The sequence below is a fragment of the Rattus norvegicus genome, chromosome 10 (genome assembly GCF_021556685.1).
Source record: "Rattus norvegicus strain SHRSP/BbbUtx chromosome 10, alternate assembly SHRSP_T2T, whole genome shotgun sequence".
NCBI lineage: Eukaryota > Metazoa > Chordata > Mammalia > Rodentia > Muridae > Rattus > Rattus norvegicus.
In genome coordinates, this window is record NC_141543.1 from 75764905 (window position 1) to 75792374 (window position 27470).

The 27470-nt window shown below is 40.2% G+C and overlaps 1 protein-coding gene across 2 annotated transcripts in view; it reads right to left on the minus strand.

Annotated features, from left to right (window-relative positions):
- Positions 1-2523: 2523 nt before the first annotated feature.
- Usp32 (ubiquitin specific peptidase 32) overlaps positions 2524-27470 on the minus strand; it is a 148732-nt gene continuing 123785 nt past the window's right edge. Inside the window, exons 27-34 of one of the 2 annotated variants that reach the window (NM_001401667.1) lie at positions 26883-27067; positions 23155-23241; positions 21731-21851; positions 12413-12604; positions 10869-11157; positions 6572-6996; positions 5459-5551; positions 2524-4711 (exon numbers count right to left, since the gene is read on the minus strand). In NM_001401667.1, coding sequence (NP_001388596.1) covers positions 4538-4711; positions 5459-5551; positions 6572-6996; positions 10869-11157; positions 12413-12604; positions 21731-21851; positions 23155-23241; positions 26883-27067 — 1566 coding nt within the window. In that variant the 3' untranslated portion in view covers positions 2524-4537. The remainder of the gene's footprint in view (positions 4712-5458; positions 5552-6571; positions 6997-10868; positions 11158-12412; positions 12605-21730; positions 21852-23154; positions 23242-26882; positions 27068-27470) is intronic. The other variant, XM_087572114.1, reaches the window with a different exon arrangement.

Genomic DNA, 27470 nt, shown 5'->3' on the forward strand with positions numbered 1-27470 from the left:
CTTGAAGCTTTTCATTTCTAAATGAAATATTTTACATTAATGTCTGGATTTTGGATTTTTTCTTTAACCAATGTTCTTCCACAACAATCAGATGGAGTTTTACACACACACACACACACACACACACACACACACACACACACACACACACACACTTACTTTAGGGTCCATTGCTTCTCACCTCACCCATGGCCAGCCAGACTTGCTCAGATTTGCCAACCTGATTTCTACAGGTCTGAATTTATATCTCCTGTACGTCTTCCATTTGCCTACTACCTCAGGATGGCTTTTTAAAATTGATTTGCCCTAGATAGGTCTGACCCACAGAGGAATGACATCTTTGACTTTACAATATAAACATTAAGGAACCTACTGTACATTATCAGGTAACACTGAGATCCCTGTTTCTCAAGTTGGATATCCTGGCTCATTCCAGGGGGCTTCTATACTCAACCTTTAAAGTAGCTGGGCAGAGGGGTTGGGGATTTAGCTCAGTGGTAGAGCGCTTGCCTAGGAAGCGCAAGGCCCTGGGTTCGGTCCCCAGCTCCGAAAAAAAGAACCAAAAAAAAAAAAAAAGTAGCTGGGCAGGGGTGAGACTGGGGTAGGGAGTGGGTAGAGGCTGGCAAGATGGTTCAGTAAAGACCCTTGCCATCAAGCTTTAACCAAGATCAATGGACCCACAGGGTGAAAGGAAAAAAACCCCTTGGACCCACAGGGTGAAAGGAAAAAAACCCAAATCTTGCAAACTATACTCTGATCTCCCCATGAGTACATCCTGGCCCAATAATAAATTATGTAATAATGTTTAATAAGTAGCCAGAAAGAACATGACAAGTCAACTACTTGCTCCAATTCAAGGAGGCTGCAAGGAAGAGAAAAAAAAAAAAATTAAGCAATGCCACCAAGTGGTGGAGAGACTCCTCAGAGCTGGGGGCCTCTAAATGAGGATCGCTCAAAAGCTAGGAACCAAAGCTGGTCCCTTCAAGGCCCTTTGAAGCTGGGAATGCAGACTGGTACTTGAAAAACTATGCTCATAGAGTTTTCTGGGATCTACTTCCTGTTTGCTCTTCAAAGTGCAGTCAGTGCAAGCTACTGACTGAACAGTTCGTTTGTATGTTTAATATGTATGCCTATTTCTGAAGAATGTGAGCTGAGAGTCATTAAAGTTTCCTAGTGCCAGTATAGTTAAGGCTTTAAAAACAAAAGCAAAACAGCAAAAAAGTCCAAACCTCCTTGCAGAACAGGACCAAACCTCACAGGGATAGCCTTTTACACTGAGTTCTTACATGAAATTTATGTAGTTCACTTCCTGTAAACTTGAGTATTTATTAGATATTTGAATTTTAAAGGTAAACAAAATTACTATAGGAGCACAGGGTAATTGACTGCCCTAACGCTTCATTGTTAGTAAAAGTGCCCAATGTCCTTGGAGAGCTCGTGGAGAGATGGTTCATGCTTGATGCTTTTGCAGAAGACTCCCCTTCGGTTCTCAGTCTTTGGCTTCCAGCACCCACAAGAGTTAGCTCACCAGTGTTGTAACTCAAGCTTCAGGTTTACCATGACCTCTTCTCAACTCCATGGCACCTGCACTCAAACATGCACATCCCATATATACATACAAATACACATAATTGAACATAAAATAAGTCCTATGGTGCTGGAATGTTGACTCAGTGGTTAAAGCACTTGCTGCTCTTTTAGAGGGACTGGGGCTTGGTTTCCAGAACCTGTCAGGGGCTCATAAACCCCCACTCCAGGGAAACCAACAGCCCTTTCTGGCATCCTTGGACAATCTTGGACAATCATATACATCCCAGATAGACATATAAACAAAACAAATTGTTTGGAAAGGTTTCTAGACAGAGTTTCTCTATGTAGGTCTGGCTGTCTTGGAACTTGCTTTGTGTAGATCAAGCTGGCTTTGAACTAAAAAAGATCTGCCTGCCTTTGCTTCCCCAGTGCTGGGACTAGAAGCATGTGCCACCATGACCAGCAATAAAAGAAATCTTAAGAAAAAGCAACGACGCAAGGCCCTGGGTTCGGTCCCCAGCTCCGGGAAAAAAAAAAAAAAAAAAAAAAGAAAAAAAAAAAGCAATGAGGGACATTCCTAGTTTCTTAGTACCCTAACTCCTTGTCCCCACAATTAGGACCATTTCAACGTATTATGCAAATGAAAAGTTTCTTCGTCTTATCTCTTTTTTTTTTTTGTTCTTTTTTTCGGAGCTGGGGACTGAACCCAGGGCCTTGCGCTTCCTAGGCAAGTGCTCTACCACTGAGCTAAATCCCCAACCCCTCGTCTTATCTCTTGATTAGTTGAAAACTATCTCTCATGAATTTTCAGTTTATCATAGTTCTATACCCTATGAATGTAAGCTATTATTTAAGTAAATAAAATTCACCTGTCACTGCAGGTTCCTCTTCTACCTTAAGTTTCTAGCCCCTCTAAAGTGAAACATCCTCTTTGTAAATGGGATTGATATTATGCACATAGAAGAATTAGAACAGGATCACAGAGAGAAAGGCTGAAGAAACAGACTTTTTGTGTTTACTTGTACAAGGAAAAACCACATTGGACATCTGCAGTATTTAATTTGTTTGGGTAATAGTTACAGATAAACAGGTACACACCATATACAATGACCAATACTTTTTATACAGTTCATATTTCAGTACATCAACACTATCTTATTTACACTCTATGTACATTAATGTCTTCCTAAAGTCAGTGCATTGTCAACAAGTTTTATACAGAAATTTACAAGGTAAATGTAGTTAATAGTTAATTTAATAAATTTTCTGCTAGTTCTTGAATTAAAAAATTAATTACAACCAATATAACAAACACAGATCAAACAACATTAGTAGATTGTGCTACCTGCTCAACTAAAACATCTGTAAGGAAATTATTGAAAATCTACTTTTTCATGGGACTTGTCTAGGTAGGAATGGAGATTTCATACACTGAAAACCTTGAATCTATGAAATATGTATCACTCCTTTAGGCCACTCCTTCCTTTTAAGTGTACTCACTCTTCTGGAAAGGGGGGGGGGGTCAACCCAGGCAGTTGTTTAAGACAACTCTTCCAACTGTGCTGAGGACTGGGTAGTTACTAGCCTCAGCCGTCACAACTCCAACACTAACTGCACTGGCATTTACTACCATGAGGAAGGGGATACGAGGATCTGACAACAATGAGAATCAACTCCCAGGGTCTTGATAAATTTTTTTAATGGACTAAAAATAAGGTAAAAATTTACTTTGACTATATATTAAAACACAACAAAGAGAAAAATGCCTGCTAGAAATAAATAACATTTATATTTTTGTTCCAGTTTTGAATAGTTAGGAAAAAAGTGAGCAAAAAAAAAAAATGTAACTTTTGGTAACTAGTGCAAAAAAAAAAAAAAGTTGATAAGGAACAGACAGGCAAACAACTAGAGTTTGCTTTCTAAACCCAGTAGTTTCTTAAGCAATTCTTAGGAACTATTAATGTTGGATGTATTTTTGTTAAATTTTATACTCTAATGAAGTTAATTTATAGCCCTTAGAGCCATTAAAGTCCAAGCACAATTGTTTGCATGTGTTCTCTCATTTAAAGTGCAAAGGGTAAAAAAATCCTACCACTAACAGGAAACACATTTGGCTTTGCAGCCTACCTTCCTAGAAGCTCTTTGTGCAACATCTGCTTAGGGCCTATGGTGCAAACCCTGTGGCAGCTGCCACACCCAGCAGTGCGCCTCTGCAGGAGGGCTGTCTGAGCTGGACACTGGCTGCCCTTCCTTCTCCTGGGTCTCAGAACTGAGTGGGGTAGAAGGCACATAGTCTTCAGAGACTCTTCGGTTCAGATCAACTGTCATATGCCTCTGCCACCAATCACTGTTTCAAACACAAACCCAACAAGAAAAAGCAAAAAACAAACAAACAAACAAACAAAAAACCCCCCAAAACAAAGCAAAACAAAAAAACATAGAAAGAGTGGGGAAATGGTTCAAAAAACTGAAAACTCTGTGTCCATACCTAAGAACTGTCTGCACTCCTACATGGTCTTGCTTTCTCCATTTGTCAACACAACAGAATGAGACTTCAGGAAAAAGGAGGTAGCATATCATGTCATCTCCAGACAACATTATGGTATTTGTTGTTTTTTTTTTTAACTTTGAGTCCAAGGAAATCCTTAGTATCCTGTTATGATTACTGGTAAACTCTATACTCACTACAAGTTTGTTCATTATTTGGACAAGCACAATTAAATTCTTAATTGGTCCCAGGTGATTGGTGCCAAACCCTCTTGTTTACAGGCTAATGGTGGGATCTGCCTTAAAGTTCTCTACCACACAGCTTGTGAGAGACTTCAAAACAAAATTATTACTATTCTTAAAGTTGACTGCTATTTTAATTAGGACTTTTATTTTGTGCTTCAGGTCACAGGATAAAATAACTACACTTAGCCTGCTTTTCAGGGACAATTCTGCCAAATGCCAGCTACAAGGAGTCACCTCCCTTCCCAGCAGCCCACCTAGCAGCCCATGTGTAGCTTTACTGTAGCACACAGTACTTCTTGTAGTCAGATTCAAAGTCTTCATCCATGCTGCTTGTGTCTGCCATCTTCTTGCCATCTATCTTTGGCAGAAATTGTGCACAGTCTATCCCCTGCTGCTCATAGAAAAGGATGTAGGCAGAGTCGGTGTCTATCTCATCGGGGTGAAGTTCCTAAAAGGACAAGAAAGGCCTTTAACAAAGAGCCTGTGTTGGCTCTTAGTGTTGTCAGGAAGACCAACTCTCTCGGTTAGTCTAGACTGACTGACTGACTGACTGACTGACTAGAATCAATTATCTCACACCTGCCCCGAAAACAGTCTCATTACTTTCAATCTTTGTTTTTTTAGAAAATATTCTAACCAGGGGCAAATGAATGCTCTGAACTTCATCAAATTAGTATTTATTTTCTTGGTGAGTGAGAGGTTTTTTTTGGGACACTGTCTCATGTAACCCAGTGGCCTTAAATTCATTTAGGTTGATTGAACTCCTGATCCTCCTGCCTCCACTTCCACCATACCCAGCAAACCCCATCAAATTCTAATGGTTAAAAAAAAAAATCAGCATTAGAGTTTAAGTCTTTGGTGTAAGTGCTTTCCTAACATGTGCTGCCCTGGTGTTATGGTCAGCATGGGGAGATAGATGCACACAGAGGGCAGGGCATGACCAACTCAAACCCAAAAGATTCAATTTCTCGTTATACAGCATTATATACCTTCTTTTTGTTCACTCTTCATATGTGCTGTCCATCCCTAGTTTTGCTGTAACCTCGGCTTCCTTAACACTGAGCAGCATCAATGTAGAGACTTCCTCCATACAGACACTATTTCCTGCTCATGGAAGGGCTGTCATTTCAATTATGTTCCCCAAAGTTGTTGGCATTCTGTTTCTAACTGTCATTTAAAGATTGAGAATATTTACCTTACAGCTGCTGTCATTGTAACAGTACCACTTGCAGTTTGGATTTTTGGCATAAGTGACGTAATGGCCCCCACCCAGAATTCCTGAATGGCACTAAAGAAAGAAGAAAGTGGTGGTATGTTAGTAATTAACAGTACTTCAGCAGGGCATAGTGCTAAGATCTAAGCAAACTGGCTATTTAGGTAGTAAGGAAAAAATGTTTACAGTCACCCAATTTTTCCAAAAACAAATCCTATTTCACATGTGTTTTTTTTTTAAAAGACAGTATCTGGCTATATAGCCTAGGTTGGCCTCAAACTTGAGATCCTAAGTGGTAAGGTTAGAGGCCTGTGTCACCAGGTCTGGCCCTGTAGTAGTTACTTAGAAAGAAAAGTATTCCTTAGAAATACTTAATATAGGATTATTTGAATTAAATATGTATGTAATTATATATGTATATACATACATATATAATTACACGGTCATCTCGGTTTTGTTTTTCTTTTTTTCCCTCCATCTTTATTAACTTGGGTATTCATATTTACATTTCAATTGTTATTCCCTTTCCTGGTTTCCGGGCCAACATCCCCCTACCCCCCCCCCTTCTATATGGATGTTCCCCCCTCCCCACAACAATCGAGTTCACTGGGGGTTCAGCCTTGGCAGGACCAAGGGCTTCCCCTTCCACTGGTGCTCTTACTAGGCTATTCATTGCTACCTATGCAGTTGGAGCCCAGGGTCAGTCCATGTATAGTCTTTGGGTAGAGGCTTAGTCCCTGGATGGTTTTGTATTTCTATTTTTCCTTTTTTTTAAGACTTATTTATGTGAGTAACACTGTTGCTATCTTCAGACACACCAGAAGAGGGTATCGAATCTATTACAGATTGATGGCTGTGAGCCACCATGTGGTTGCTGGAATTTGAACTCAGGACCTCTGGAAGAGCAGTCAGTGCTCTGAACTGCTGAGCCATCTCTCCAGTCCCTGTTTTTTGTTTTTCAAGACAGGTTCTCAGTGTACCCTTGAATTTAGAGATCTAACTGTCTCTGCCTCTCAAGTGCTGGGATTAAAAAGCATGTGTTACCATGCTCAGCTTCAGAAATATTTGTTGAAATCAATTTAATACATCACTTACCGAAATTGCATATAGATTATAAATAGGTTTACTGTGTGTATCTTCTCTTTGGTCATCAGTGCTGTCTTCTTCACTATGGTTTCCAAGCTGACCATTGCTATAGCCATTGCCACATGTCTCATGCTCATAAAGAAATCCATTAGCTAAAGTGATCTCATGATCTAGAGGAGTGACCAGCTCAGGCTGGCTGCCTCCCAACACATGTCCTCGGTTCAAGGTGTCAGCCAGTTCACAGATCTGCCCAGCCCCATTCTCTCTGCTGGCATCCAAATTCTCCTTACTACTGGACAATTTATTTTTGCTTCCAATTTGAGGCAGCCGAAGCCTCCCTTTATTTCTCCCCAGGGTCCGTGGGCTGCTGTTAGGGCTGCTATTTTTGCTGGAGGGACAGCTGGCTCCACTTTTTCTTGATGAAGAAGGTGAACCTGTGAAAAAGAGAGGGAGAGATTTTAAGTTCAAATGCTAAGTTTGGTACCAAATGCTAACTCTGAAGCTAGCTTCCTAAAGTACACAAAGATAGGAATGCTGGATGCCCACTCTTATTCCTTATTACAGAGCTTGTGATGTTATTCTTGGCGTAATTGTGACTACATCTGGAATTTACTAAAACTGAAGTATAGACATGTATAAGGGTTTTTCTTTAAATTACCTTCATTGAATTTTTTTTTTTTTCAGAGCTGAGGACCAAACCCAGGGCCTTGTGCTTGCTAGGCAAGCACTCTACCACTGAGCTAAATCCCCAGCCCCTCATTAAATTGTTTTAATCCTCACAAAAGAGGGTTTCTCTGTGTAGCTCTGGCTGTCCTGGAACACACTCTGTAGACCAGACAAGTCTAAAACTTGAGAGATCTGCCTGCCTCTATTTCCACAGTGCAGGGACTAAAGGCATGCAACACCTTTAAAACTGATTTAATTTAGATCTTTTGAGGTTGGAAGATAAACCTTTAATCCAGACTTTCAATTTTTGTTTTCTGAGACAGGGTTTAGCTTGTATATGTAAATTAAGACTCTGTATAGCCCTGACTTTTCTGGAACATGCTCTGTAAACAGGATAGCCTAGAACTCTGAGATCCACTTGCCTCTCCCTCCAGAGTGGCAGAATTAAAGATGTGTGCCACCAGTGCCCTAAAATCCACATCTTTTGAGGTGGTAAAATTCACTTTCAACCTGGGTTACACCTTCTGCTGGCAACTTATATAAAGGACACAGAAGTAGAAAGCTTTCATTCTTGCCTGTTTGCTCTCGCTCTTGATGGTAACTCCATCCCTTCACTGGCATTAGTGCCTACTTCTTCGGGATTCTGGTGTTTACTGAAGACCAACTGAGACATCTTGCCTCATGGACTGAACAACTACTGATTCTTGGCCCTTCCACTGATAGAGAGCCATTGTTGGGGTGGCTGGACCACAGTGTGTAAGCCATTCTAATCCCTCTAGAGACCCTAATAAGAACAGCTAATAAAATAGGCAGCAGCAGAAAGAGGGAAGAATGCATTGTAGGAATTAAAAAAACACACACACACACAGAAAGGTGATTTATGTCACATTCAACTCAAAATAATGAACTTTATAAATACATTCTTAGATTGGGTGTAGTGGCACACCTGTGATCGTGATACTCAGGAAACTAAAGCAGATGGACTTGGGGTTCAAGGACAGCCTGGGCTACACAGTGAGTTCCAGGCCAACTTATACCACCAAGGCAAAATCCTATTTCAAAAGGCAAAAAACAAAACAAAACAAAACAAAACAACAACAAAACAACAACAAAAAACCCAAAGAAAACCAAACAAATTATCAAGGACCCTTAGAATCTGTATATAACTTACTTGTAATTATTTCTCATGTTAGAGATGAAAACTAAGGTCAAGCCCTGTGGCACATGCCTGTCACTCCAGCTACTCAGGAGGTGCAAGGAAGAGGACTTAAGAGTTCAAGGTCAGTCTGGGCAACATTAAGCTGGGTTCAGTTCAGGATGTTTAGTGAAATACTACCTCAAAATAAAAATAAAAAATGGCTGGAGATGTATTCAAGTGGTAAAGCACTGTCTAGCATGTATAAAATCCTGGATTTATTACCTAGCAAAATGAAGGAAGAAAAAAAAAAAGAACCCACCAAATCATATAAAAATTCTGAAGAATTAAAACTATACAATACTCAACCATCTTTTCCTTAGACTAAGATTAAAAAGGATTAGAGGAGCAGGGCAGTGGTGGTGCACGCCTTTAGTCCCAGCACTTAGGAGGCAGAGGCAGGTGGATCTCTGTGACTTTGAGCCAGCCTGATCTACAGACTGAGTTCCAGGACAGCCAGGACCAAACAGAGAAAGCCTATCTCAAAAAACCCAAAAGAAAAAAAAAAAAAAGATGAAAAGGGTAGTCTAACTATATGAAATTGTCCCTTTTTGCACTGTACATTTTTTTTTTTTTTTTTTTTTTTTTGGTTCTTTTTTTCGGAGCTGGGGACTGAACCCAGGGCCTTGCGCTTCCTAGGTAAGCGCTCTACCACTGAGCTAAATCCCCAACCCCTGCACTTTACATTTTTGAGAGAAAGAAAATAAAGTTCACATATAGGGTTGGAGCTGTAGTTAGTGAGAGATGGTAAAAAGAATCACACATGCTCAGTCTTCATCTGTGGGACCCACAAGATCTAGATAATTCCAGATAAGACTTACTAAGAAAAAAACAGAAACAAAAACAAAACTCATCTGTGCCAGGCACTGGTGGTATAAATCTATAATCCCAGCACTTAGGAGGTAGATGCAGGTGGATCTCTGAGTTCAAGGTCAGCCTGACCTACAGAGTTCCAGGACAGCCAGGGCTACACAAAACAAGCTAACCATACAAACATTTTCCCTAAAACAAAAGAAAACTACATTTGTACTAAAACATAGACTTCTTTCATATGATTTTATAAATACTGTAACAGTTATTTACAGAACACAGCAATTTATTCATATATATATAAATTCAATCACATATGTACATGTAAGTATACATAAGTATATATACATACATGTATATATACTTACATTTATTATTATGCACATACATACTATAGTGCTTATGTGTAGTTGAAGGACAACTTACAGAAGTTAGTTCTTTCCTACCATGCGGTCTAGGGACTGAACTTAGATATTCTTATCCATTGAACCATTCTGTTGGCTCTTATCTACATTTTTGAAGACAGAATGTGGGTAGTCCAGGTGGCTTGAAATGTAAAGTTTCAGGGGGCCGGAGAGTTGGCTCAGTGGTTAAGAACCTCTTCCAGAGGTCCTGAGTTCAATTCCCAGCAACCACATGGTGGCTCACAACCATCTGTAATGGGATCTGGTGCCCTTTTCTGGTGTGTCTGAAGACAGCTGCAGTGTACTCATAAACATACAATAAATAAATCTTTAAAACAAAAAACAAAATGAAACAAAATGTTAACATTTCCTTGTCCTAGTTTTCCAAGAGTTAGGATTATAGGTGTGCATGATATCCTACCTCTATCTTGTATTGAGTATCATAATAGATGATATAAAGCGTGCAGAGCCTATATGAGTAGGTTATATGTAAATAACACGATACTTTATGTAAGGGACTTGAACACTCATGGCTTTGGTATTTGTGATGGTTAATCATTGTCAGCTTGGATCTGAGTAGGTTTAGAATCACCTAGGAGACACACATCTGAGTGTGCTTAAGAATGTTTCCAGGAAGGTTTAATTAAGAAAGGAAGACCCACCATGAATGTGGGTTTTATCATCTTGTGGGCTGGGTCCCAAACTTAAAGTCAAAAATGGGGAAAACCAAAAACCAAACCAAACCAAAAAAAAAAAAAAAAAACAAAAAAAAAACAAACCTACAACAACCCCCCGGCTGAGCACCAGCATTGCTGTCTCTCTGGCTTGTGACTTATTGCACCACTACCTCTGGAATTTCAAATTCTCTTGGTGTAACTTGGTATTTTCTCAATTTTACGAATGACAAACGAGAATCTAGATTTAAGGAGGTTGCTCTCTTGTGCTCAAAGTGCATTGCTGATTCCAGACAGGTTTCTTCACTTCATCAAACTACAGGCCCAGAAAAGAAGGTAGCTGGAGATACACAAGACCATGACTAAAAAAAGAAAAAAGAAAGAAAGAAAGAAAGAAAGAAAGAAAGAAAGAAAGAAAGAAAGAAAGAAAGAAAGGAAGGAAGGAAGGAAGGAAGGAAGGAAGGAAGGAAGGAAGAAAGAAAGAAAGAAAGAAAGAAAGAAAGAAAGAAAGAAAGAAAGAAATGAGAGAGAGAAGGAAAGAAAGCCTTTCCGCATACCTTTTGGGCTACTGGTGATATTTGCACTGAGTGAAGACGGGCTCTTGCTCAGGAGTACATCCTCCTCCCCTGCTGGATTCTGGACATCCACTTTCTTCACATCTCCTGCTGGGATCGGTAGCTCAGAGACGTCATCACCCTGGGGTGTGAGTGGTTTATGCTGGCAAAGAGTTGGGTCTCTTGGTACTAGAAAAGCACTAGGGTCAAAACTTTCACGAGGAAATTTAACAATTTTCTGTGATTTTATCCACCGTCCATTTACAAACTGAAATCGTTTAAGGTGAATAATCTGAAAAAGAAAAGGTAAGGATAATCAAGAGTTCTGAAGAACATGTAACATTTGTGCATGTTTTAAATAAGTGCTTTTATTCCTTGAATTGTGTCATTGTTGTATGCATATATGCAATTGGCAAAGTCATCTAGCCTGACATTCAAAAATCTACCCATTTAACTGCATACTAATTATACCAATTATATAAATTCCCTCTTCTTCACTTACTGGGTTCCCAAGTCTGCCCTTGCCTGTGTCTTTCTTTCAGTTTTCATTTCTGGAACTAGCCAAATGAATGTCATCAATTTCTTGTGTATTCATTCTTGGGAAGCTGTTATGTTCACAGAATTCTAGGATGATGACACAAATCAAAATCTTCTTAGAATATCCTCATACTGGGGCTGGAGAGATGGCTCAGAGGTTAAGAGCATTTACTGCTCTTGTGCTCTTGAGGAAGAACCAGGTTTAGTTTCCAGTGCCCACGTGGTAGTTAACAACCCTCTATAATCCATTTTCAGAGTATCCAATGCCCTCTTCTGACCTCTGGGGGGCACTGCATGCACATGATGTACGCAGTGCATTGACATGCAGGCAAAAACATTCATACATATAAAATTAGAAAATTTCCTAATACTGGAACAGGGTGTGGTAGTGCACACCTTTAAACCCAGCAGTAGGGAGGCAGAAGAAGTGGATCTCTGAGTTTGAGACCAGCCTGATCTAAATACAAGTTTCAGGGTAGCCAGGACTACATAGTAAGATTCTATCTGCAGAGGAACTTTGACCAGCAACATGGCTGCTCTGGCAAAGGATCAGATCCAAAGACTGAAATAACTAGAAAGTGTGAGTTTACTCAGCACTAAGTCTCTGAGGCTGAAAATATCCTAGGCCTAGATAAGAGGCTAGAAGCTTCCAGGACGAGGCCTATGTTAGCAGACAAGCAAGACTTGGAGACCACAATTACTTCAGGCGAATAAAAGCTACTTTTATACACCCCCTCACCTCAGTTTCTTTCTTTTTGGAATCAGGGCCTTATGTTGTCTAGGCTATCTTGGAACTTACTATTTAGCCTAGGCTTGCCTTAAGTTTTTAGTGATCCTCCCGTCTCAGCCTCCCAAATTCTGGAATTACAGGCATATGCCACCATACCCAGGTAGAAAAAGTTTCTAAACATAGCTACAGGAAATATCCTCAAAAATAGCCCCTAAATCCTGTTAATGATTCCTCTCACTCACACTAGACTCTTCCTGTCGATGCAGGGCCATTAACATACCAGGATTGGAGGAAGCCTCCAGAGGTCCAGCTTCTTGGTTGCCAAACAGTGAGTTTTACACTTGGAGCAGTAGTACATCTCATTTTCCCCCAGTTCCTCCTCACTGGTGAAGGCACGGAGACAGCTGTCCAGGTTGATGGGCTCAGCTTGTGCTCGCCGACTCTGCTCCACGCTTTCATGCTCCTCTACAACCTATGAGGAGGAAGCAGGATGCACCAGAGTTGTGCTGAGGGCCTTTAAAATTAACACCTAGATGTACAACATCTTCTTAGTCACAAACTCATACATGGGCTACATGTGGAGGTGAAGTAAAACTTAAATTAGTCTTTGAGCAATACAAAACACACACCCTATCTATCAATAATATCCTGAATTAAATGACCATTTATACAACTAGATTTTTCTTTTTTTTTTTTCTTTTTTTTTTTTTTTTTTTTTTTTTTCCGGGGCTGGGGACCGAACCCAGGACCTTGCGCTTCCTAGTCAAGCGCTCTACCACTGAGCCAAATCCCCAACCCCTAGATTTTTCTTTTTTAAACATTTTTTCAAGATTTATTTATTTATTCTATATAAGTACATTGTAGCTGTCTTCAGACACACCAGAAGAGAGTATCAGATCTCATTACAGATGGTTGTGAATCACCATGTGGTTGCTGGGATGTGAACTCAGGACCCCTGGAAGAGTAGTCAGTGCTCTCAACCACTGAGCCATCTCTCCAGCCCAGATTTTTTCTTTTGAGACAGGGTCTCATGTAGTTTACACTGGTCCAGAATTCACTATGTAAATGAGGACTACTTTGAACTTCTGATTCTCCTGTTTGGTTATATAGCAATTTCCTCAGAACTGAAACATTCTCCCTGTGGAACTGAAGAGATGGTTCAGCCATTAAAAGCACTGGCTGTTCTTTCTGAGGAACTGGGTTTAATTTCCAGTACCCACATTATGTATAACAACTACCTGTGATTCTAGGCCCAAGGGGATCTAATGCCCTCTTTTGGCCTCTGCAAGCATAGCACATGTATATATACATGAGCAAATGTATATATACATGCAGGCAAAAGACCTTCACACATTACCACCAGGTAGGCAGGAGGCTCATGAGATTCAGTTAAACAAACTTTACATAAAGCTGAAACCTGCAAGATCTTCAATGTGCCCAACTCCAACTCCCAACAGTTGTGTACAATCCACAAACAATTGCCTGAGAAGATTCTGACCAGCCAAAATGCTAAGAGATTTTTTGGACCTGACTAGCTGCCTATAGGTTGGGCAGCAAGTTCCAGAAGTCAGAAGAGGGCAGATCCCGTAGCCACCAAGTGGGTACTGGGAATTGAACCAGGTCCTCTGAAAGAAAGTAGTGATCTTTTTTCTTTTCGGAGCTGGGGATGGAACCCAGGGCCTTGCGTTTGCTAGGCAAGCGCTCTACCACTGAGCTAAATCCCCAACCCCGAGAGTAGTGATCTTAACCACTTTTTACCCCTGATAGAGCTGTATAATTCAGTACCTATTTCTCTCACCCATACCTCTGTTAGTAATCCCAATAAAATCTCAGTGGTTCACCAAGTTGGACTTTGGTGTAACTGTTACTTTTGCTTGTGGTGGGATCTTTTTCTGGGGTGCGTAGGTGAGCATGCATGCTGCATAACCCTGGGGAAACAGGTGTGTGCCACCACACATGACTTTATGCTGTGGTGGGAAGTGAACCCAGGGCTCTATGAACACTAGGGAAGCACTCTATCAAATGAGGTGCCTCTCTAGTCTCTAACCATAGTTTCTCATAAATTTTTTTCTGAATCCTTAAAATGATAAACCAAACCAAATCAACCAACCAACCAACCAACCAACCAACCAACCAAACAAACAAACAAAAAAACCCCAAGAGTTAAAATGCCTGTTTACTTCACAATTTTGAAATCTTTAAGACAGTTTAAATGTGAAGTAGCGCGCTTACCTAGGAAGCGCAAGGCCCTGGGTTCGGTCCCCAGCTCCGAAAAAAAAAAAGAACAAAAAAAAAAAAATGTGAAGTAGCCTTCAAGAAAAATAGTAAGTTTATTTTATGCAGAAAGAAGTATTCCGCATATATGATAGAGTTAGGAGAAATAATACGGAATACTGATGCCAGATCTGGATGAAATAAAAAAAGATCCAGAAGGGGGCTGGGTATTTAGCTCAGTGGTAGAGCACTTGCCTAGGAAGCACAAGGCCCTGGGTTCGGTCCCCAGCTCCGAAAAAAAGAAAAAGAAAAAAAAAAAAAAAAAGATCCAGAAGGAGTTAGAGAGATGGCTTGAGATTAAGATCATTGGTTGTTCTTCCAGAGGAACTGGGTTTAATTCCCATCACCCACATGGCCGTTTACACTTGTTTGTAATTCCAGTTCAAGGGACTCTGACAGCCTCACACAGACATACATGCAAGCAAACATTAATGCACATAAAGAATAAAAAGGAATCCTCATTAAGATACAAAAAACCTCATCATGAGAAAACAATACACTAGACATTAAACCCTAATATAAAGCTCATTTGCATATCGACATTATGTTTCATGACTGTAGCTTTAGAGGGGTATAGGAGAGTAAGGTGAACTGAATCCCTCATGCATACTATACTATGCATCTACCACTGAGTCACCTCAGTTTAATGCAAGTTTTTTGTTTTTTCTGGGATGGCAATAAAATGAACAGCAAACTTAAAAGAATATGCATTTGTTGATACAATCTTTAATTTCTGGTCAAAACTTTTGGGTCCAGACAACCAGTATGATAAGCTTTGGACAAGAAGGAGGTAAGTTTAAGAGGAGAGTGCAAAGGCGAGGAGTGTAAATTAGCAGTAGAGTATTTGCCTAGGGTGTTTTGGGGCTCTAGCATCATAAAGGAAAACCCTAAGTGCAAACAAAGAGAAAGGGAAAGAGAGAGCATAAAGGTGGAAGGAGTGAAGTAGAACAGAGGAGTGAGAGAAGGACCAAGACAGCAGCAGTCCAGGATTCTCTCCCCAGTCCCATACTCTTGCCTACAACCCAACAAGCAGTCAGAAGCATGAGATGAGACTTGCTTGTCTCTACTCTGAATGAGAAGGTAGGAAAGGCATGCCATCAGTGATATGAAGGCGCTCTGAGACTTCACGTATCAATACTGACCGTTTCCTCCAAGGCAGAGCCCCACAATGCCTCTTTCTTCCTGTTAAAGTCCCCAGTGTCCGCCAGCCACTCACCGCCCCTCTTCCGCAGGTGAACTGCTTATTTTCACCCCAGGCAATTTCATATCTGTGAGCTTTACCAAAACTCTTGGGAACATTGGGCTGCGTGGATTATAAATTGGCCATTTCATTTACTGTGGGTGTCAAAGATGCCCATAAACTATCAAGGTTGGAGTTCAAACGGTACGAAAGTTTTAACAATGTATCACAATCTGGTCTAAAGAATTCTTTTTAAGAGGAACTTCAGGGGGAAAGTATGCTTTTATATTTAAAAGGATATTTTGTTTGGGTCTACTGGCTCTGAAAACAAAAGCCATAGTAATAATGCACTAACAGTCTCTCTGCCTATTTCTGCTTCTCTGCTATTCAGTTCAGGCTGTTACTGACCATCTTGGGTCAGATCTTCCTGTTTGAACTTCCTGAGAGCAGGTATTAAGAACATGCTGCTGTGGCCAGCTCTCTCAGTATCTTTTGAGCTGGTCACCTTAAGGAAAAGTGGATATGCTAAGGAAACATGGGTGGATACATAAACCTATAATCTTAGCACTCGGGACTCTGAGGTAGGCAGATCACTATTATATTAAGACCAGCTTGGGCTATACAGTGAGAGCAGGTCTCAATAAAACAAAAAATATATCAGGTTAGGAGATGGCTCTCAGTTTATAAAAAGTGCTGGCCATGTGTTCACATGAGAATCTGAGTTTAATCTCTAAAAACAAAAACTTAATATGATGACATGTGCTTGTAAAGTCAGTGTTAGGAAGGCAGGAGGACAGATCTTTGGGCCTCCATGGTCAACCAGCCTAGCCTAATTGTTGAATTCAGATTAGTAAGCAAACAGACAAAATAAAATCAAGGTAGACAACTACTGAGAAATCACACCTGAGGCTGACTTCTGGCCCCCAACATGAATTTAGACACACAAAACCACACTACATCAGGGCTGTATGCTTTGCAGAAACGTAAGTGTACAAAATATTTGTAATGTCTCTCTTTTTCATAGCTAGTGAAATGTTTCTATTCTCTTAATCAGGGATGCTTTGTGACATGCTATGACACACTAGTGAAGAATGCTGGCTTTTTTTTTTGACTACTTGGGCTATAAAGGTAGTTGAGGACTGAAAGACTGATAAAAAAATTTTGTGGACGTTTATTAATACAATTTCCCTTAATGATAAAATTTATTTTACCTCTTGGGATTCATGGCTACATCCTCTACTACTATTCAAATACATTATTTATGAACAGCCTCTTCAAAATTTTTTTTCTTTTCTTTTTTTCATAGCTGGGGACCGAACCCAGGGCCTTGAGCTTGCCTATCTACCACTGAGCTAATCCCCAACCCCCTCTTTGAAATTTTAAAACATAGAAATCTTTTACTACTTTTGTTTTTATTCTATTTTAAATCATGTGTATGTGTGTGTTTGTGTGTAGGAATGTGTACCCATTGAGTTCAAGTGCCTGTGGTGTCCAGGAGAGTGTGTTGGATTTCCTGGAGTTGGGAGTTACAGGTGGTTGTAGTCACCTGGGTACTTTGAAATAGCAGTAAATGCTCTTAACTACTGAGCCTTCTTTACAGCCCCATATGTATAATATATAAGCAGTATAAATATTAATTACAATTTAAAATTTTTTTGAGACAGAATCTCATTGTATAGTACTGGTTTGCCTAGAACTTTCTATGTACATCAAAGTCTGTCTGTCTCTGTCTCCCAAGTTCTGGAATTAAAAGTGTAAAAACTATGCCTGGCCTGTCATATTCTTCTAAAATAAATTTCTTTCTTTATCTGTCTTTTTGGTCACAGTATATGTGGCAGTCAGAGGACAATCTACAGGAATCTGTTCTCTCCTTTCAATCATGTGGGTTCTAGGCATTGAACCTGGGCTGTCAGGTTTGGCTGTTCAGCGCCTTTATCTGCTGACCAATTCATGGCCCTATATCCTTAAGAAAAGAAAACCATCATCAAGATACTGACCTGGCCTGGTGGTGTAAGCCTTCAATCTCACCACTTGGCAGAGGCAGGCAAAACTCTGAGAGATCAAGTACAACTTGAGTTCCAGGACAGCTGGGGCTACATATAGAGAATGCCTGTCGAGGGGGTGGGGGTGGGGACACAGAGAAAGAGAGAGAGAGGAGAGAGAGGAGAGAGAGAGAAAGGAGGGAGGGAGGGAGGGAGGGAGGGAGGGAGAGAGAGAAACTGATAGATTTTCTTTTAATTCTTTCCATTTCTTTTTTCCATCTTTGAGACAGGGTCTTATGTATAGCCCAGGACTCATAATTTTTCTGCCTTAGCCTCCACAGCACTGGGATTATATATAGGACCTGCCACTGTGCCTGTTTTTTTAGTGCTAGGGGTCAAAGCCAGGGCTTCATACATACAAGGCAAGCACTCTATAAACTGTATTACACCCTCAGCCCATAATATTGGGTGTTAAAAAGCCCAAATGATTCTCAGTGGTCTGGAGTTGCAGGTTCTAAACCTGTGCTTTCTGACACGTGTGGTATTACATGTCTTTAATCCCAACACTGTGAAGCAGAGGCAGGTAGATCTGAGTCAGAGGCTAGCCTGGTCTATACAGTGAATTTCAGGACACCTAGGGCTATACAGAGAAACCCTGTCTCAAAAAACAAGACAACCAGTGTGATGGTTTGTATATGCTTGGACCAGGGAGTGGAACTATTAGAAGGTAAGGCCCTGTTGGAGTAGGTGAGGCCTTTTTGGAGTAGGTGTGTCACTGTGGGTGTGGGCTATAAGACCCTGAAGCCAGTATTCTGCTAGCAGCCTTCAGATGAAGATATAGAACTCTCAGGTTTGTCTGTACCATGCCTGCCTAGACACTGCCATGCTCCTACTTTGATGATAATGGGCTGAATTCTGAACCTGTAAGCCAGCTCCAATTAAATGTTGTCCTTTATAAGACTTGCACTGGTCATGGTGTCTGTTCACAGCAGTGAAACCCTAACTAAGACAACCAGTCAAACAAACAAACCGCTTGATACTAAACAAACAAAAACCTAAAACCTCACTCATAAGTTGATGAGATGGCTCAGTGGGTAAAAACACTAGTCATCTCATCTAAAGTCTGTTATCTGAGTTCAATTCCCGAAATCCACACTATAGAAGGAGAAAACTAATTCCTGAGCTTTGTCCTCTGACTGTAACATGTGCCATGGAATGCACAGACGACACACAGACTTTAAAAAGGGGTTGGAGAGATGTTTCAACAGGTTAGAGCATTGACTGCTCCTTCCAGAGGATCTGGGGTTCAATTCCTAGGAACCACATGGCAGTTGAAAACTGTCTTAACTCGAATTCCAAGGAACTTCTTCTGAACTCCGTGAGTACTAGGAACACAAGTGGTGTACAGACATAAATTTAGGCAAAATATCTAAATGCATTAAAAAAAAAAAAAAAGAGAACACAAAGTTGTGAAAAAGAAACCTGCTGTAGGAAGTCTTGAGTTGAAAGAGGGGAATTGAGGGTGGATATGATTAAAATACACTGTATACATCTATGAAATTATCAATGAATAAAATATTTTTAATATTTTACAAAATTAGAAAGCTGATATCATGTAGTAAAAAAACCAGTAATCATTTTCAGTGACTACATAATAATTTATATAAAGACTACATCATACTTTATTTAACCATACTTCTAATATGGAACAAACACATTTCTAGTTATTTACTATTTTAAAAAGTGCTACACAGTGCACAGAATATTTCCCAAGGAAAATTCCTCGATGGGAAATCACTGAAATAAAAGATATAATGCAAATGAGTAATAACCCCGATTGTGTACCACACTCTTACATGACCTGCTAAGCAGGGGCAGGAACTGCATTTAGTAAGAGCCCAGATTAGTCATGTTTCCATTCCCCAGTAAAGCGAGATATTTCAATAGCTCCAGAGTTTCCACTATGTTGTATTACTGAATGTGGGAGTGGGGTGAGGTCACATGTCGGCTCTTCCTGTCAATGATGTCCTCCACAGCCTCTCAGATTGCACAACAGGCTTGTTAAAAAGGGGAAGAGTTTAAAAAGGCTAAGAAATTCCTATCTTTGATAGGGACCTGGTTAGGATAATGTCCTGTTATAATTTATGATGACAGAGACTTGTAAATCATCCAGTGCTAAAATTTTCCTTCTTCAAAAAAAGCATGGCTAAAGTTTCTGAAATGTCTTGCTACAGTGAGCCTGACTTATAATGCCTTTTCACATTTTCCTTAGCTTTTAGCCTAGTATCTTTCTTCCTCTGTCCTCGTTTTGAGACAAGATCTTATGCAACCCTGGCTGGCCTTGAACTTGCTGTATATTCATTCCAGGCTTTGAACTCTTGATCCTCCAGCTTCAATCTCTTGAGTGCTAGGATTATAGGGGTATACCACTTTGTCCAGCTGAGCATAAAGACCTTTTGTTTGTTTGGCAAGAGTCTATGGTATCCAGGAAGTAATACATTCCTTTAATCCCAGCACTCGGGAGGCAAAAGCAGGTGAATCTCTGAAATTAAGGCTAGCCTGCTTTACAGAATGAGTTCCGGGACAGCCAGGGCCACACCGTAAAACTCTATCTCTAAATACATATAGAAAGCCAAGGCCACATCGAAAAATCCTGCAATCCTGCTTTGAACACCAAAACAAAAAACAAAAACAAACAAACAAAAAAAAAAACAAAAAGAAAAAATCCACAGTACATTCATCCATTTTTGGGTACAAAGAGCTGGGTTTGTGGTGGTAAATAATTTGGGGATCTAAATAAAGAAGTAAGCCTGGAAATGGTAATCCTCCCATTCCTCAACAGCATAAAAAGTCAGGAAAAAAAAGTAAAGCTGGTGAGATGGCTCAGAAAATAAAGGGGCTTGCTGCCAAGCCAGAGGACCTGAGTTTGATCCTAAGACTTACATGGAAGGAGAAAGATGTTCTCTTAAGTTGTTTTCTGACATCTACATGTATATGCCCCACCAAGAAATAATAAATAATCAGAATAAAAATAAGAGTCAGAAAAATCAGTTACTATTATTAACTTACCTAAAGAAAATGCTTTTTATAAGTAAATTTCTGACAAGTTAAGAGGCGTATAATAAATTCAGTACAATCCATTAGAAAACCCTTTGATTTTGTTTACACATCTCCCTAAATTCTTTTTGGGTTTTCCTTTTTTTTTACGATGCTGGGAATTTAATCTAGAGGTCTGCTCATGCACAGTGGAATTACAGATGTGTATTACCTAATACTCTAAAGAGATATTGATATCTAATATTATTTATTTATGTGTTATATGTATTTCTTGGGGTGAGTATCTGCACAGAGGCCATAAGTGAGCACTGGATCCACTGAAGCTGGGTTTACAAAGGCGTTGGAAACATCTCATGTGTGTGCCGAAACTGAACCCAGATTTTCTGTGAATGCTGCAAATATTAACTGCTGAGCCATTTCTCTAGTCTCTGAAACTTCCTTTAAAAATCTTAAATTTTTAAAAAAGATTTATTTATGTGCATTGGTTTGGTTGGCATGTAGGGCTGTATACTGTGTGCATGCTGTACCCTGGGAAGCTACAAGAGTGTATTGGACCCTCTGGAACAGGAGTTGCAAACTCCTACTATTAGCTGGCATGTAGATTCTGTATTAACAGTATTCCTAATTGAGAATGTTTTAATTCCTTATTATTTATTCCTCTGTGAATGCTTTCCCCTTTCAGATTTTGCAGAAGCAAACCCAGGTCCTCTCCATGAGTAAAAGTGTTCCTAACTGTTGAGCCATTTCTTTTTTTTTTTTTTTTTCAGAGCTGGGGACCGAACCCAGGGCCTTGCGCTTCCTAGGTAAGCGCTCTACCACTGAGCTAAATCCCCAGCCCCTGTTGAGCCATTTCTTTAGTACCACCTATAAACTTAATTATACTGTTCTGTTCCAAGATTTGCTATTAATATTTCTGCAATTTAATACCCTAATACAATCGACTCTAGAAGTTGGGGGTAGAGAGTTAAGCGAGCATGCCAATATATCAAGTACAACAGAGAATGTAATTAGCTGCATTTCTGACTTTAGTTTGTTATGATACAGTTAAACTAGGGAACATTTTCCCTATAAAACCCACCACCTTATATCCACTCCCAGCACTCACTCTTTCCTGTGATGTTTGATAGCGGAGGTGAAGGGCTGTAGGGTCCCAATCCACAGCAATACAGGCATTTCCAATGAAAGCTCTGTCTTCTCCACAATCGATTTTACAGCCTCTGCAAAATCTAAAAGGGGAAAGCATTCACAGAGGAATAAATAATAAGGAATTAAATTTTCTCAATTAGGAATACTGTTAATACGTCTCTTGGCTTAATCTGTCAAATTTTAGTTTCAGAATCTGATAAATGCTGTAACATAAGTTAAGAATTTCAGGAATCATGTGTATAACTTCAAAGTCTTTGGTTTTATTTTATTTTTTTTTTGGAGCTGGGGATCGAACCCAGGACCTTGCGCTCGCTAGGCAAGCGCTCTACCACTGAGCTAAGTCCCCAACCCCAGTCTTTGGTTTTATAAAGCACGGAACAGTTGTTAATATATAGAAAGATACGGGTTTCATGCTAAGTAAAATAATACTGAAACTAGCTGGTATTTGATATAAACTGACTTGAAGGAAATTAGAAATTCATTTCTATAATGCTGTAAGATGAGTGCTATAACAGTGCTTATCTCTTGTAAAGTTGCATCTTAAGTAAATATGTAGACACATTTATGGAAGCAGGTACAAGGACAAGACACAGCCATTGCTCCAATGGCTACTGCACTTCGTTTGTTGTTATGTCTGTTCAGCTTCCTGCAAGCTGACTTTAGTACCATCAGGTACTGTCCCTACTGTAAGAGCAATGACCTATCAAAGACCTGTAAAACCTCAGCAAAGGTTACCAGTCAGGTTAGTGAACAGATTATGGTCTACTGGCCTAGAAAGAACATTTAGACTAATAATAAACATGTGTGTATGACTCAAGCCACAATACTCAGGAGGCTGAGCACTGGAGTTTGACATCAGCCTGGGCAACACAAATGAGACTCTATTTAAAAAGGGCCAACCCCCCCCCCCCCAAAAAAAACCAAAAACAAAAAAACCAAAATAACAAAAAGACAAAGTTTAGAATAAAAACATGGGGCTGGAGAGATAGCTTAGCAGTTAAGAGCACTGACTGCTCTTCCAGATGCCCTGAGTTCAATTCCCAGCAACCACGTGGTGACTCACAACCATCTGTAATGGGATCCAATGCCCTCTTCTGGTTGTATCTGAAAACAGCTACAGTGTACTCATAATAAATAAATAATCTTTAAAGAAAAGAATAGAAATGCTTATCATGGGTTATGAATTCGGGGTGGAATGTAATTTGTAAAATTACATGTCTGAAAAACAAACTTGTACTCTGGATTTCACAAAGAAGAGATGGACAATTCTCATTTTTATATCAAGCTTCTCATTATTCATGATTACATTCTAAATCAAGAAATCTTATAATAAAGTACTGTTTGAAATTGGCTCTATGAGACTGGTTTTACAGGTGACTTTACCTATACCATGGACACCAGGCACAGGAATTTCCATCTTTCTGTACAACCCGGAGAGTGAATGGATATTGATAGCCCATGCTGTCATCACTGGAAGAAGAAACATACCAAAGTCTAAGAAGCATTTCTAGTTTGGAAGTCTTAAAGTTATTCTGAGGAAGATGTACTTTCCACAGTAGTGTACCCCTGCTGAGATTACAGGTGTGCACCACTACACCTGGTTTAAGTAATGTCATGGAGTGAATCCTAGGTCTTTTGTTTGTCAGGCAAGTTCTTTCCCAACTGAGTTACATCCTTAACCCACCCACAAGTCTTTAATAGTCCAATTTGTTTGTTTTGTTTTTCAAGCTTCTTTGTATAGCCCTGGTTGTCCTGGAACTTGATTTGTAGATCAGGCTACCTCGAATTCACAGAGATCCACTTGCTATTGCCTCCTGAGTTTCTGGCAAAGAAGCTCTTTCTGTATAACCCAAATAACTACTGATGGACCTTATCATCTACTAGCATGTTCAAAGCAAGTGAGCAGCAAACCAAGACATCCAAGTATCCAAAGGAAGGAATAAAAATGATCAAGGAGCACCATAACAGAGGATGGAGTAGATATCAAGCTAAGACAGCCCTTTCCCTCCTGTTACAGTTGGATAGTTTTCAGCAGAAGGGATTATACCCAGGCTATTGTGCCTGCTAGGCTGGCACCAGATCACTGAGTTGTATCTTTAGGTTTCCTTTCATTTTTATCTGGACATAGGGTCTCATACTATGAGCCCAGGCTAGCTGCAAACTTACTCCAGAGGAGGAAAGACTCAAGATCATTATCCCATTGCCTCAGTCTGGGGAGCAGCTGGAATCATGGGAGTGAGTTACTAGGATTAGCTTCATATGAGATGTTCACAAAGTCCCTTAATGGACCATATATTAAAGACCTGGTTCCCATCCTGTGGCACTACTGAGAAGCAGAGGAACCTTTAGGATTTTGGGCCTTGAAGAACAAGTTTGGTCACATATCCTGAAGTGGATATTGGGATCGTGGTTCTTTTTTATCCTCCTGGTTCTTGGCCACACTGAAGCAAGCAAGTTGTTCAACTGCATACTCCCCATCAAGATATACCACAGGAGGTGTAAAGCACTGAGGCCACTGATCATGGAAGAGGACTAGCTCAGAAGTATGAGCCAAAATAAACCTTTCTTTAAACTCTGGTTAACTCATGTGTTTGTAGCTAAAGCCCTTCAACTTCCCTAGATCCTGCTTCTCTATTTTCTGTCTCTATATATTTTCTTACAGATACTCTTGAAAAGTAAAGCTATTCAGGTATATAGTGGCACATGCTTTTAATTTAAACCCATCCCTGGAGGGGCAGAGACAGGCAAATGTTCTGCAAAATAATTCTGAAATGTTCAGCCAATTTCCTATATAACCAAATTCCTCCTGAAATCTCCCAACCCTTGAAAAACTCCAGCCTTGCAGTTCTAGTGTTAATATAAACCCCACATTCTCCTGTGTTTGATGCTATTTTCTCAAATCCCACCTTAGGGAGATAGCCCTGTCTGACAGAAAATAAAGCCTGTATAATTAAATTAAAAAATTTTGGGTCAGTGGTTTTTACTCTTTTTCAGTGGGAATAACACAGTGGGCAGTGTTCAGTCGTCTTCTTATTCAGTCTCTCTGACTTGGAACAATTGGTCATTTTCTTTTGGTTAACCATTTATTCCTTTTGATTGTTTGCTTTTTTTTTTTTTTTTTTTGGTTCTTTTTTTCGGAGCTGGGGACCGAACCCAGGGCCTTGCGCTTCCTAGGCAAGCGCTCTACCACTGAGCTAAATCCCCAACCCCAATTGTTTGCTTTTTTGAGACAGGGTCTCTCTATGTAGTCCCAGCTCTCCTGGAACTAGCTATGTAGACCATAGCTAGTCTGGCCTTGAACTCACAGATCCTTCTGTTCCTGCCTTTTGACTGTTGGAATTAAAGGTGTTCAACCATTTAGTCTTGACTGATCAGACATTACTGGATGATTCCTTTTCCTTCCTCTCTTAACTTCTACTGTGTAGGTTGATGCCAAGGTGATACATGACTGGACAGCAGAGAGTGGGGAGGGGGACAAAGTTTTTGTAAGGTGGGGAGAGGGAGGAAGGAGGGTGATCAAGATGGAGTCTACAGAGGAGGATGGTTCAGATTTAGATCTATTTTATCTTGTCTAAGTTGGCAGTTTATAGCTTTATCAATTGACCGTGAATTTATTGTGTGGATGAATTGCGGATTGAGGGTTTAACATGTAAATCTAATTGCTAAATTACAAGTTTCTAGGACTTTGATTCTCCTGGGCTAAAGAGGATGGTATGTGAAAGAAATGGCTGAGAGGCAGTTGGAGTGTGTGGATCTGGTTCTGTTGCCTGCATGGAGTAAGAAAGCTCAGGGCCCACAGAACAAGATGTGCGTGTGTAAGGCATGGTAACTACCGCCTAGGGGACTGGATGAAGAGAGCAGCTAAAAGAAAGACACCCAGGAGTCCAGTGGCTTGCAGACCGCATGGCACAGTAGCAGCCAGAATGGGTGGATCCAAACTAATAGAGCTTTTTATCTCCACTTCTTGTTGACACCTGTATCTCCAGCAAAGGACATTTCAATCCGCTTCCCACATGCACAACAGCTATCTCTAATTAATTTGCTTTCTGTCCTTGCTAAGATCTGCCCCTTGTGGAGTCCCTCACTTCACAAGGACAGGGTCATCTACTCCCTGCTGCTCATGCTGGAAAGCCACCCTTTCCCTCAAAACCCACTCCTACTTCAGTAGCAAACCCACATCTACTTCAGTAGTAAACCCAGGAACATCTTCACCCAGAAGTCCCTTCACTCAAATTGATCCTATCCAGATGTCACTTCTACTAAAACAAGTTCATTAACTAACTTGCTTATGAATTTATTCACAGGTTGAAGATACACCTTAACCTTGTATCCAAATATCAAAAGGAATATATCATAGGGAACATAGCTTTTTCCAACTGTTATTACAGAAGCTAATTTTTCACTGCCAGAACAGGGGGAAAAAAAAAAAAAGAGCTGCAATTCAACTTTAATAGATGACACCGAGTCTCAAGGATTGGTCTAAGTGAATGCTGACCTCACAGAACGGTAACAGAAAGAGTTCAAAGAAAACAGAAAAGGGTTCACTCTCTGTTAGGTTTATGATACTTTCTGTTGAAAAGGCAACGTGTGGACATATCCCAAATGAATCATGTTATGGCACGAGTCTTTTTCAGAGTTCATTTCTAGATATGTCACCACCATTCTAAACTTCAGAGGATTGAGATGATTTAAATTTCCTGGTGAATTCATACTTTTGACTTTTACAACAAGAAAAGATAAGGATATTACTTGAGGCACTATAGGAGGGATTTAGGTAAGAGTAAAAAAAATGAAAAAAGTCATCAGATACTAGGATGGTTAGTTGATATATAAAACAGATCTTTTTATCACAACATATTCATAAAACTTGCTCTTAGTATTTAGAAATCACAGGACTGGGCTGGAGAGATGGCTCAGCGGTTAAGAGCACCGACTGGTCTTCCAGAGGTCCTGAGTTCAATTCCCAGCAACCACATGGTGGCTCACAACCATCTGTAATGGGGTTGGGTGTGTCTGAAGACAGCTACAGTGTGCTTATATACATTAAGTAAATAAATAAATCTTAAAAAAAAAAAAAAGAAATCACAGGACTTAGCTTATCCAGAACCTACCAATCCTGTGCATGATTGCTGGCTTCCTGAGGTGGGAGTGGACTGGCCAATCGAGATACTTGAATCCAAACTGCATCATAGAGATCTTTCTTCCGGGTATGCACAGTGCATGGAACAATCAGGGGCATTCCAAAGAGACTGGGGCGATTCTTCTGAGATGACAGGAAGTACAGTTCTGTCCTCATCTATGTGTACAAACAAGAGAAGAGAGCTAACAAAACAGGCTGCCAATTAACATGTATTTATACCCATTTTCTCCCCCTTCCACTGCCCCAAGACAGGGTAGGTCTGACTGTCCTGAAACTCATTCTGTAGACCAAGCTGGCCTTGAACTCACAGAAATCCCTTTGCCTCTGCCTCTGCCTCCCAAGTACGGAGATTAAAAGTATGACACCATTACCAGTAGAGAAAATTATGTAAAGTGGAGACCCATTGAAAGGCTGAGGTACTGCTCATTTCAGCGTTACCTATTAACTACTAAACCAGGAATTCAGATAAATCTCATACACAATGAATCATACGTAAAGAGTATTCACAGTTGCATAGCTCATTCTTTTTAAAAAATACCAGTAAGTAAAAGGTGGCAAT